At 37.6% G+C, this 13,013-nt stretch overlaps 1 protein-coding gene across 2 annotated transcripts in view; it reads left to right on the top strand.

Annotated features, from left to right (window-relative positions):
- Slc16a10 (solute carrier family 16 member 10) overlaps nucleotides 1–13,013 on the top strand; it is a 111,544-nt gene that overhangs the window by 88,102 nt on the left and 10,429 nt on the right. For both annotated transcript variants that reach the window (XM_076858350.2, XM_076858351.2), the window contains exon 4: nucleotides 10,968–11,111. In XM_076858350.2, coding sequence (XP_076714465.1) covers nucleotides 10,968–11,111 — 144 coding nt within the window. The remainder of the gene's footprint in view (nucleotides 1–10,967; nucleotides 11,112–13,013) is intronic.

Here is a 13,013-nt window from a genome sequence, read left to right as displayed (position 1 = left end):
ACATGTACTCACTGAGTACCTGTAGTATGCCATGAACATGCTAGGTATGGGGATGCACTGGTGAGGACAAGTGTGGTTTCTCTCACGGAAATCAGTAAGTAAACAAGGTCATTTTCAAATAGTGATATTTTCTTTGAAAACAAAATGGGTTAGAAGGTGATAATGATAGTCAACTTTAGTTTGGGCAGTCAGGGATAGCCTCTGAGGAGGTGACTGTAAACATATTCTGTGTGCTAAGGGCTAATTTAATTAGGTACTTAGAAGACAAAAAAGATAGCTTCCTATTGTCCTTGGGAAACTTATAACAGAATTTCTCTGGTCTATCTTTAAGGCCAGTCAACAGTTGACTTTTTTATCCAACTTATTTTTATCTGATTTATTATATTAAAATCTGCATGTTAAGAATGAAAAATTCTTGCATATTTTGCTGTAGGACCCAAGCATTGTTTGTTTTTTTGTTTTCCCACATACTTTAACTACTTAACTTTTCTAAAAATATACTGGTATTGCTCAGTTCTCATGTGGTTGTTAAGTGAATGATTGGACATCTCTCTTTCACTTCGTCTCCACTTCCAGATTTTTTTTTCAATGGTGTCTATGCTTTTCTTGCTTTTCTAACCTTGCATTTATTTCCCTTCAGATCTCAACATCTGCTGCAAATTGACTATTCAGGTTAGTGAACATTTGCCCATTTTTCAGTTTTACACCATAGGCAGTATTCACCAGCATTCCCCTACTGAAATGAATAAGGATTTTTACTTCTCTGGCCACTTGTGACTCATTAATGGTGAAGTTAAATATTTACAGAACACTCTCATCAAAACAAGCTGTAATTTTTTAAAAAGGAATTTTTTAAAAATAATATGCTAGCATAGGAACATTGCAGGAAGAGAAAACATAATTAATAAATGAGAAAGCTAGAAAACCGATCCCTTACAAATAAATTAAAGCAGAGCTGCTGATGTTAGTAAGGAAGCAAGTTTGTCATGTGTTCCAAATTATAGTTAGCCAAAAACAAGTATTTATAGATCACTCAACAGTTTTTAGAAATGATGCACGTTTTGCTCAGGCATGAAAATTATCCCTAGAAGGTAGGCCCCAACCTCTAAAAAATTTAAAATTGGTGGAGGAGAAAGAAATCAATAAAAACTTTTAAATACCCAATTTTAACTTAAATCAAGAAACAGCAGTAATGTTTTTTTGTTAGGCCCTTTATACTGTGTAATATATTCAGTGGAAGTATGGGAAAGGCTGGTGAAAACTGTGAATTTATTTATAAAATACTTTGGAGAGTTTTTTGTGGAAGTGTCTATACACCTCAGGAAATACTAAAGAAGGAACAGGTAAGGGAGAGTGGACCTCCACACGATTAGGGGCAGCATCTCTTCTTCATTATTTCAGACTCAGTACCAAACATGTGCCTGGTGCTCAATGTATATATGTATGTATGTATATGTATAATTTATTTATTTATTTAGTACTGAGGATTGAACCAGGGGTACTTAGCCACTGAACCACATCCCCAGCCCTTTTTTATATTTTATTTTGAGACAGGGTCTCACTAAGTTGCTTAGGGTCTCACCAAGTTGCTGCTTCAGCCTCCCAAGTTGGTAGGATTACAAACATGCCACCTTGCCCGGCTCTGCATATTTTTTGACTGATTTCAGATTGGGTTTTTAGGCTGCTTAAGCTGCTAAAGTACAAGGTCTACTAATTGCTGTACTCGTGACTACTTTTACATTTTAACAGTACTTTTAAGTTCTTCAAGTACTTTTTTCTTTGCTCTTCAACATATAAAACCCTGAAGGCAACAAAATTTTTATTTCCATTTATAGAGAAAGGAGTCATGCAAATATAGTTAGGATAGGGTAAGATTTTAAAAGTTATCAGAAATAAAAGAGACTTTAAGATGATATAGACTAGTTTCAATGTGGAGTATATTTAACAATATGTAAATGGTAGCAAGAGGTACACAGTCCTGCTGAGGTGAAATAGTCCCCCTATTTATTGCACCTTCTCTCTGAAGAGTTGGGCATCTAAGGGTGACCATAGCCCAGCAAATAGGATAACAAATGCCCAAGCCCATCTCAACCCAAGAACACATCTGTGGAATTTAAAATGCTGCCATTTATTAATAATCAAATTTTATGATTCATTATAATATCCTTAGCATAAATCAAGTGTCCTTGTCCCTATTTAATCATTACCTCAGTTTATAAACACATGGTTTTCTTTAGTATGTTCTTCATCCAGGGCTTTTCACAATTTAAGGCTTGTCCTTGCCAGCTTTTCCTCAAAGGAAAGTTCTTAGCTTCCTATTGATGCCTTAAGCTTTAACTGTTGTTCTCTGCCAGGTATCTCCTTGTCCCCCTGTGTAACCCTCAGAGCCTACTCAGAATCCTGGGATTGGAATTGCCCAGGATTAGAAGTTACCTGATGCCCTTCCCTTCCCTTCCAATGAGGTGCTTTTTAAGCTCTACATTGCTTTCACCTTCATAGCCACCCTGTAATGTTCCATCGCTTCCTTTTCTCTTCTGGGGGGAAAAAAATCCTAAAAAAAAAAAAAAAAACTACGTACACATGATCTTTTAAAAATCAGTAGTGTTCTACCCCACTTGGAATGAGAATAAGAAAAGGAGTAATTAGGATAGATAGTCTCAGAGATATGTTGAAATGACAATAGTAGAAGGAAAACTGATCTAGGCCTAATCCTAACAATTTTTAATCTTCAGTCAGGTTAAAAAAAAAATTGAATTTGAGGATACACTAGGAAGAGATCCAGCAGTTGGTTGGCTCTTGGGATTAATAGAAAAGATCAACTCTATGTGCCTAATCAAGACTGGAGGGGAGAGGTAGATAGGGAGACTGGCAAAGTATCTTTCTAGCCAACAACACAACCTTGAATCTTAGGAAAGGTTAAAAAAAAGGTAGAATTTTCATGAAGGATTCAGTTTTTCTTCACTTTGGAAGAAAGGGCAAAATTAAGCTGAATGAGAACTAATGCCCTAATTTTTTTGTTTTTCCCTCAAAAATCAGAAAAATCAGCTGGGCGTGGTAGCGCACACCTGTAATCCCAGGGGTTTGGGAGGCAGAGGTAGGAGGATCACAAGTTCCAAGCCAGCCTCAGCAAAAGTGAGGCGCTAAGCAACTCAGTGAGACCCTGTCCTTAAATAAAATACAAAATATGGCTGGGGATGTGGCTCAGTGATTGTGTACCTCTGAGTTCAATCCCCAGTACCCCCACCCACTATCCCAAAAGATTTTCAGAAAAATCAACTGGCATGTTGGTGCACTTCTATAATCCCAGCTGCTTAGGAGACTAAGACAAGAATACTACAAGTTTAAGGCCAGCCTCAGTAACAATGAGACCCTGTCTCAAAAAATAAAAAGGGCTGGGTATGTGGCTCAGTGTGTTAAGCACCCCCGGTTACATCCCTAGTACCAAAAAAAAAAAAAAAAAAAAAAAAGAGTCAAAAGTAAGTTTAAAGAGCATACTCCTCTCCTCCTTTCCTTTAAAATAAATGTAAAACATGGAAACCCCTGTTGCCTCAAAAGAGCATCAATCACAAGCAGAAGTCATGTCTTCTAAGACTTTACAACCACTTTGTATTTTCAAAGTGCCCTACTGATGTCTTGATGCTAGTTGCTTATGCAGGGAGGCTGCAGACCAAGGCTGAACCCTGGTGCCATCCTTAGGATCACTGAAGCAGCAGTCCTGTCCCACTTCTTCACAGACAGGCTCTGTTTTCATTCAAATCCATTGTGTTCATGTAAACTATCCAGGAACCGGGGACCTGAGAGTGGTGAATCTGGTGTGCCAGGAATGAGATTCCAAGAAAAAACATTTTAGAATCAAATCCAGATTTAGGTGGAATGAATAAAATTTAAGCTGAATTTAAGATGTTTAACAGGTTACATACCTTTCATCACTCAGGAAGAAACAATATTCTTTTGGTAACTTTAAAAATATGTGCGCAGAAATTGACAGGGTCACTAAGTGATTTCAAGTTGCCTAAAAATTCTAGAGGTTTCTTTTCTTTATTTTTTATTTGTTCTTTTTAGTTATATATGACAGTAGAATAGGAATTTATTTTCTATTTTAAGATAAATTCTACCCTAAAATTTTAACAGTCAGGGTTATTGAAACTGGCATCTAAATCCGAGTATGGTTGATAATTCCTCTAGAACATTTTGCTAAATTTGATCTTATCTAAAAGATGCAGTGTCAAGGATGTTTTACTTATTTATCTTAATCCATGGAAATTTATTTTTAAGAAACCAGAAAGGGGGGAAAATAACAAAGGCTTTTAAAGACTTTAGTATTAGAAAATATTTTCAAAATTTTATCAAGGCTTTTCAAATCATCCGTCATCTTTTCTGCACTCTTCTTTCTCTACTCCTTCTTGGCAGTTAAAATAATCTTTATTCCAGAAACTTTTTATTTCTCAGTCCTGAACTTTTCATGTTGTCATTTTCAACACCGTGGAAACCCATTTTAATGAGATGGAAAGTCTGGCTGTTTAAAAAAAAACAAACAGAACCAGCTACTGCTGCCTCCTAGAGTCCTGTTAGACCAAAGTTCTGCTCTCCACCATTGGCCATTGAGAAGGTAGTGCACACCTCTGCCTCAACTTCAATTACAAGAAATATGTCATGTGAAAACAGACACTGGGCTGCCTAGAGATGTTGGTTCTTACAGATGTTTGCAAGCAAAGAAATTTCTCCTTCAAGTGCATCTTAGAGATGTTTTAGTCTCAAAGCACAGTTGACCAGATTCAACTAACTAAAATGACATTTTAGGTTTATCTGATCCATGATTATCTATCAATGGTCGCTGAAACATTTCAGTGTTTTGGTGTAAATGGTTTAATTTTATGTACCCAAATTTCTGGAATCAGTTTTCATTGTCTCACTTGGCTTCCTGATATACAGTGCTTGTGCAAAACTTCTAAGGAGCTGGGCATGGTGGCACACACCTGTAATCCCAGCAATTCTGGAGGCTGAGACAGGAAGATTACAAGTTTGAGGCCAGCCTCAGCAACTTAGTGAGGCCTAAGCAACCTAGTAAGATCCAGTCTCAAGAAACAAAAAGGGTCAGAAATGTGGCTCTGTTGACACAGTATCCCTGAGTTCAATCCCCAGTACCAAAACAAAAAACAAAAACACAATAACAAAAAAGAAAACCCTTCCTGATTAATGACCCACTGGTTTTAATTTACTTTCTTTTCTTTCTTTTTTTTTTTTAAAGCAAAAATAGAGAAAACAATAGTTGTTTTCAAAAGAAAGAAAAAGCAAACCAGGCTCTCTCATTCTATTGGGAAGATCTGTTAGTCCAACTTTGAAGTCAAAGGGTAGTGTTGAGTTTTTATTTGTAACAAATTCTGAGATTATCCATTAACCACTCCAGCAGACTTTCTACTCCCTTTCAAACATATATCTTTCTTTTTTTCTCTTTAAAGAGGCCAGGTTCTTTTCTTTGAGTTTACCTTTTTTTAAAAAATATACCTATGAAAAGAGGTATACCACCATTTGCGTGAGTTTGAGATAGAGTTATGGAATAGCTTTTCAAATGTTAGATGACTGTATTCTCAGAAATTACTCTATGCTACATGCAAATGAGATGCAACAAGCTGAAGTTGATAATCTCTGATGTGGACAACAATGAGTAGAAGTACTGTGAACTTAATGTCCCTATTGGAAAGTAAGAATTTGAAATCAGTTTGAATACCTTAATCACAGAGCATATTATATGGCACTTACTAGCACATTTTGGGTGTACCTTGTAAACCTAAAAGATACAAATCTCCTCCTTCTCCCAAAGAGTGTGTTCTCCTAGACACAAAGCCAGTGCACATGCCTACCCATCCTCCACCCCTAGGTACTGTGAGGCTATCTACCTGAACAGGAAGGGCAGACAGATAATCAGGGAATTGAAATCATCACAAACAAAGACAAATGGGTGATTAAAATCTTTTTATCTTTCAAAGAGAATAGTTAACAGTAGCTACAGTGAATGGGACAATTTTAATCTCAGTCTATTGTAATGCTCCATTTCACCTGTCTTTGCTGGAATTTCCTGGTCACCTAACACTTTTGTTAATCCTTTGTACTAAATCAGCTGTCACTTCACGTCCACTGTCAGAAATCAAGTTATTTTTGTTGTAAGAGTCTCCAGGATTTCTCTTTTCTTCTTTAACTATATTTCCCTCAAGATGTGTAGTCTAACTTATATATACTGAAGTTTTGTCATATTGCTTATGCAATATATCACGTAAGTATTACATAAAAGAGATACAGCAAAAAAGTACGCATTCCCTTAAGTGAGAGTTGGAGGAATAATGTGGCTAGTGACCATGATGTATGGCCAAATAATCTTAGAAAACAGTACAGCAGATAATACTGGACCTTTCGGATCAGTGATATCTTTGCTTTGCAAATGTGTACTGCCACTGGGTTTTACTACATAGGTTGTACTATGGGCATTCCTTTAACCTCCCTCATCGTCTTGAGTTCCAGAGGATCTCGCCTTGGATTCCCAGTGGAAGAACACTATCTGATGTCTCCATCTGTTTTGCCTATGGCTCCTTTATAGGAGTGGTGGAAAAGAGAGAAGCTAGGGCAGAGGCCATTCCAGTGAGATGGTTGCTGCTATCTGACCTCTCAAAAATGGGATCTAGCTCAAGGCTGTAGTGAAGGAAGAGGAACTTAGCTTTTATTGCCTTGTCAGAAACACCTCATTTATACAGAGAGGTGTACCACCATTTACTTGAGTTGAAGATATTAAATGAGATGGAAATATATGTAACTAGTTTGTCTTGTCTTCTTTCCTGCATGGATATAGAATGAATATATATTCTCTATATGAGTTCTTGGTTATCTTTGGATAGCAAAAACCAAATAGGGTTTCATACAATCTGTAAATGGTTTCTATGGTCAGCAAAAGCTATTGTTGCTTGAATGATGGAAGAACGTTTCAGGAGCAGGCAGGTTGTCAGTCAGCTAGACTTTCTTTATCCCTTAAGAGGTGTGCCACCCAGGATTAAACAAATGTTTAAGAACATAAATAAAAGACTAATTCCTGCCCTGAAGACACCCTCACATTCAAATAAAGTTAACTTTATTGTTTACTTTTTGGTGTTGGGGATTGAACCCAGGGCCTAGTGGATGCTAAGGATAACCTCTACCCCTGAATTATACCCCCACCCTCCAAAGTTAACTTTAAACAACTTCTCTAAAAAATATTATCCCCTGCACAGAAAGTAGACTCTAATGTAAGTTTGGATTCATTTAAAATGTTAGGTTAAACAACCAAAAGTTAGATTAAATATAAAAATAAGCTGTCCAATATTTTCATGTCTACCCACATGACTCTGTTGGAAATACCAGTTGTGCCTAGTGTCATGTGTTCTGCTAAACATCATGCATGCCAGTGTCCAGAGGATGAACGATAGGTAGAAATTCTTAGAACAGACAACAGCAGCCATGGGAAGCCCAGGCCCAAGTGGAAAGAACACACAAGGCCTTGGTACAGCTGCCTTGGGAGAAAGTATCTCTAGGACCCTGAGATCCAGCACCAGGAGAGTCTGCTCCTCCATCCCCCCAGATTGCCTCACTTATTGACCAAAGAAACTTAGTACAGATTTTGATAGGGGGTAGGGAGGGAGTATAAGTAGTTGAAGTTCTTGCTTGATTTAAATGACAAGAGTAACACAGTTTAATGAAGTAAGGCCCTTTGTAGTTCCCATTTAAGCATAATTTGAATTTACCTCATTCACCCTTTTTCAAAAGATCCCAAACATTCTACCTCATTTATTTATTTATTTATTTATTTAAGATTACAAAATAGAGTATAGGGTAAGGGTGGAAAAAAAGATCACTAACAAAGAAGAATAGCAATTTGGTAAACACATGTTCTTAGTTTCATCAAAAGGATGACTGGTAATTTTGGTCTATTGTCTCTTTAAAAGTTAAAAATATGAAAAGCACTTAAAGATAGGAAAGCCAGGCACAGTGGTGCATGCCTATAATCCCAACCACTTGAGGATCACAAGTTCAAGGCCAGTGTGGGCAACTTAGGGAGATAACTTAGGGAGAAATAAAAGGGAATGGGGATGTAGTGCCATAGTAGAGCACTTGCTTGGCATGTACAAGGTCCTATGTTTGATCCCCACAATCACACACACATACACACACACACACACACACACACACACACACAAAGTTACAATATATTTTAGCGCTACCTGACTTGAAGTAGTACACTAGAGTCTGGATTCAAATTCCAAGTAAAGCCAATTAATACACAATAATGTATGATCAGGTCATTCATTTTCCCTTAGAACTCAGTGGAAATCTGATCTCCTTCAACTTGTCTAAAAGTTTAAAGTCAACTTAGTCAGCAGCTCTTATCTTCTAAGCCACAAGTGGATTTCTTTAAAAACCAATGCAAGTCATATTGTACTTTTAAGTTTTTTAGTAGCCACATTAAAAAAAAACATTAATTTAATGCTTATAACATATTTTACTTAACCATATAACCAAAACATTACTTTAACAGGAAATCATTATTAAAATTTTTTGAGATTTTGCATTTTTTCCCCTACTGATGTCTAATTCCTCCATGTGTTTTTCACTTTAACAGAGGAATTGAGAACAATTAAGGATGGTTGTCAGGTTTCTGCCATGGTTACGGGAGCCAGTAATAGTCAAGTTAAATACAGGGTTGGGGGCAGTGAGCAGCATGACTCCAGGTGCCTTTGATACAAGCTGTTGGATGTCTGTTAGTCTACTTTGACATGGAAGAGTTGTATTGAGTGAAAAGCTATAAGGCTGGGTAGGAACACAGAATACTTATGGTACCAAATGATAACTTTAAGCAATAGTGATGTTAGAAAGTCTTTTTTTTTTTTTTTATCTCTCTTTTTAAATCTCACGAATGATGTGACTGATTGGTTGTGGTGCTGGGAATCAAACCCAGGGAATCATGCATGTTAGGTAAGCACTTTACCACTGAGCTAGGGTAGAGAATTAAGAACATATTAGCACGTTTAAGCGACATTGTGAATAAACCTGTCCAGGGCCTGATGGGATTAGGGCTGGGATCAAAGCTGGCCTAATGCAGTTTGCAGACATGTTTTGTTTGGCTTTTATAGGGTTGGATCACACAGTGTTCTAAATTTTAGTTAGGTGCCAACATTTCCACAGAAAATGCAGATTTCTGACTTTTTAATAAAAGGGGGCTGGGAGGTAGACTTGGCAACATTGCTGGTAATAATCCACTGAAGCATATGCCTTTCCTCTCCAATGAATCTGTTTTACTTCTTTATGTTGGTCTGGGACTTCTAGGCCAAGTATCAGTAGGTAATAAAGGTACAAAGATAAATTAGTGGCAGATTATAGAGGGCTTTGAATACCAAACCAAGAAGTATAAAATGTAGGCAGCAGGCAGCCTTTGAATAAGGGATTGACGAGATTAAACCCATATTTAGAAGGATTTTTCTGGACCAGTGTGAAAATTGAGAAGTTAGAGAACCGTTACCAATTTTGAAAGGGGAAAAAAAAATGAGATGGTGTGGGAATACACAAATGAACTTTTAAAACATGCAAAGTGGGGTGGGAGGGGGATAAAAATCAAAATAGAAGCATCTCAAGGAGAGAGACATCATCTAGAAAGGCTGCATTGGAGCTACCTGAGCCATTGAGGTGGGTGGAATATTTGCTTGCAGAGTTCCCAAACTTAGGCCAGTGTTTGGTGTAAGGGATAGTGAATGTAGAACATTCCAAATAGTCTTGCTGTCTGTGGCACAGAGATCACTGTAGTCACACTGTTCTAAGTGGACTGTGATTAAGGGAAAATATCTTCCCTTCACCCCCTTTTTCCACTTTTAGACCACCTGGCCCCCAAAAGATCCTTTTATCAAAAATGGGCTAAAATTAGAGCTGGGGTTGTAACTCAGTGGTAGAAGGCTTACCCTAGCATGCACTATGTTCAATCCCCAGTACTGCAAAATAAAAAAAAAAAAGACTAAAGTTAATAATCTGATAACTATTAACCATGTGCCAGAGAGGTTCTAAGTTGTTTGTTTACAGTACCAGGATTCAAACCAGGGCTTCATGAATGCTAGGCAAGTACCCTGCCACTGAACTAAACCCCTAGTGCTCTAAGTTCTTTTATTTAATCCTCACAAACACCCTTCAAATAGGTACTATTGCTATCTCCATTTAATACACTTAGGAAACTGGAAACTGAGACCCTAAAAGTTAAGAACTTACCCCAAATCACTCTGAAGGATGGGACCAGGACTTGAACCCAGACTTGAACTCTGACTTTCCAGAGGCTTAAATGTTTTAACCACTCTGTGAAACTGTTCTTGCATCTGTTTTAGTGCTATACAAACAGACAACTAGGGAAACTTATGCTTTCATTCAAGAAGCTCTGTCGTAACTAATTTCAGGTGTATCAGTTTCATTCATGTCCCCTACAAAAAATAAAATTCCAGAATTGACTTTCTTTCAGGGGGCAGATAATATGCTGAGTCCTTGGGTAACCTTGAGAAAACAAGAGTATGTGGTACATTCAGAGATCTGTTCTCTTCTTTGAATGGCTCAATACTAGCTTATAAAGTATGTGCTGGTAACCCTTAACAAGAATAACAAAATTCTTACAAGAGCTCATTTCTTTTTTGTGTAGGTGTTGTGGTGCTGGGGATTGAAGCCAGGATTTTGTGTATATTAGGCAAGCATTTTGTACTGAACTACATCCCCAGCTCTATTTTTTTTTTTTAATCAAGCCAAATCATACTAGATTTTCTTCATTGTTTTTATGAAAATTTATCATAGAATAAATATTTTAATTGGGAAGGGAGTGAGAATCCATAACAGAGAAGGCACATGTTTGATGCAAAGCCTCAATCCTTATTAACTTTTCCTAGCATATTTAGAGTGGTTTCTTTCTCCTTGGTCTACAGCTGAAACACGTGAATGAAAGATTTCAAGATGAAAAACATAAAGAGGTGGTTCTCATGTGCATTGGCATCACTTCTGGAGTTGGGCGACTTCTCTTTGGCCGGATTGCAGATTATGTACCTGGTGTGAAGAAGGTTTATCTACAGGTACTTTCTTTTCTTTCACCCCTAATTTATTCCTATTGCCTGGTAGCTCATTAAATGAATGTAAATTTTAAAATTCTATAAAAAGAAAAAAAACTTTCTAGACATAACTTCCACAGGTAGTTTTTCAAGGACAATACCAGTCAAGATTGAGTTTGGACAACATGAGAAGTTGGCAATCAAACAATTTTCTTTGTTTTGTCAGGGAATTCTACCAAAATGTTTTTGCCCATGGCTTCTTCTAAGGAAAATTCTTTATTTTTGGCACAGTTCTCATAATCATGAACAGATCCAGTGTATTTTACAATATCTTTATGAAATTTGGGATGTGTACGACTTTTTGCCTGCTGGGTATTGTGGGTGGGCATAAACAAATGCTAATTTCAGGATCATTCATGACACTTAGGCAACAGATATTTAAGTGACTCCTTCATGCCAGAAAGTGTGCTACATGCTTCAGATGAAATGTCGTCTGTGATCCTTAGCTGAAGGTCCCATGGGAAGACAGATAAGACAGTGTTACAGTACAGTGGAATAATGAGTATGTTGTGTAGGTCTCCTGGGAAAATCTGAATCACTGGTTAAGAAATGAGTAGTAGTTAAAGGGCTGGGGGTGAAGTTCAATGGTAGAGCACTTGCCTAGCATGCATGAGGCCTTTGGTTCATTCCCAGCACCATACACACATAGCAGAGGTGAGTTGTTGTTATATATGGATGGGAGGCTTGCTGGCTGGCTGAGTTACACAGTTAAGGAAGATAGGGAGATATATTCCAAACAAAACACGGGGTAAAGATGTGGAGATGTGTCTGGGAAACTGAATGTTTGAATGGAATAAAGAGAATAGTTGATGTTTGGGCCAGGTTGGGAAGGAACTTAATGTGCATGAGAATGGATGAACTTAATTCTGCAATCAGGAGTTGTTTACGTTTAAGGATTTTAAGCAAGGGAGTGACATGAGTTGTGTTTTATAAAGATTAATTGGATAGAATGGAGTGGAGGAGGAGGGGCAAGAGTTGAAGAAGTCAGAAAAGGCCACATATTGAATGATCCCATGTATATAAAATGTCCATAGTTGGAAGATCCATAAAGATAGAAGGTAGATTGGGTGGTTGTCAGGGGCTGGAGGGAAGGAGGAATTGGTGAGTAATTAATACTGTGTGGGGGTTTCTTTTCGAGTGATGAAAATGTTCTAAAATTAAATGATTTTGGTGGTTCTGTGATGTTGTGAATATACTAAAAGGCATTGAATAGTACCCATTAAATGGGTGAGTTTTATATGTAAATTATACACACACACACACACACACACACACACACAGAGTGGAAGCATGGGAACTAGTTGGAGATTATTGAAGTAGTTTTAGCAGGAGAAGCCAAGGCAGAGATGCCAGGAGTAAATCAGGGATATGAGAGTGAGTGTTTGGTGGAGCCACTTAAACTGGGTTTGAGATTTGTGATCTGGGTAACAGAGTAGACGAATTTCCACTCTTATCAGTGAAGGAGGATGATGAATTCAATTTTGCTGTGTCAAATGTGTGGTGCCTGTGAAGAAGCCAAGTTGAGCTTGGAGCTCCTGGAGGAGTATGGATAAGAGACTGCAGGACTTTGATATTCATGGGCTTATGAGTGAGTGGAGGACTAGGGACCTGCAAGGAGACCAACAGGGAGTGGCCAGCTTGGAAAGAAAAATCAAGAATAGAGTGTTTCTAAGGGCAGGAAGCCAGCACTGTATCAGTAGCTAGTGAGAAGGAGACTAATAGATCTTCACTGATTTAGCAACAGAGAGGCCATTAGTGACCTTATAGAGAGCAGTTTCAATGGAGTGGCAAATATAGAAGATTGGACATGATTAATTGAATAAATGAAAATATAGACAACTATACCCAAAAAACTTGGCTGCAGAA

The sequence above is a fragment of the Callospermophilus lateralis genome, chromosome 6 (genome assembly GCF_048772815.1).
Source record: "Callospermophilus lateralis isolate mCalLat2 chromosome 6, mCalLat2.hap1, whole genome shotgun sequence".
Lineage (NCBI taxonomy): Eukaryota > Metazoa > Chordata > Mammalia > Rodentia > Sciuridae > Callospermophilus > Callospermophilus lateralis.
Note: the sequence above shows the minus strand (reverse complement) of the source record. Positions and strands in the feature narration are given on the sequence as shown.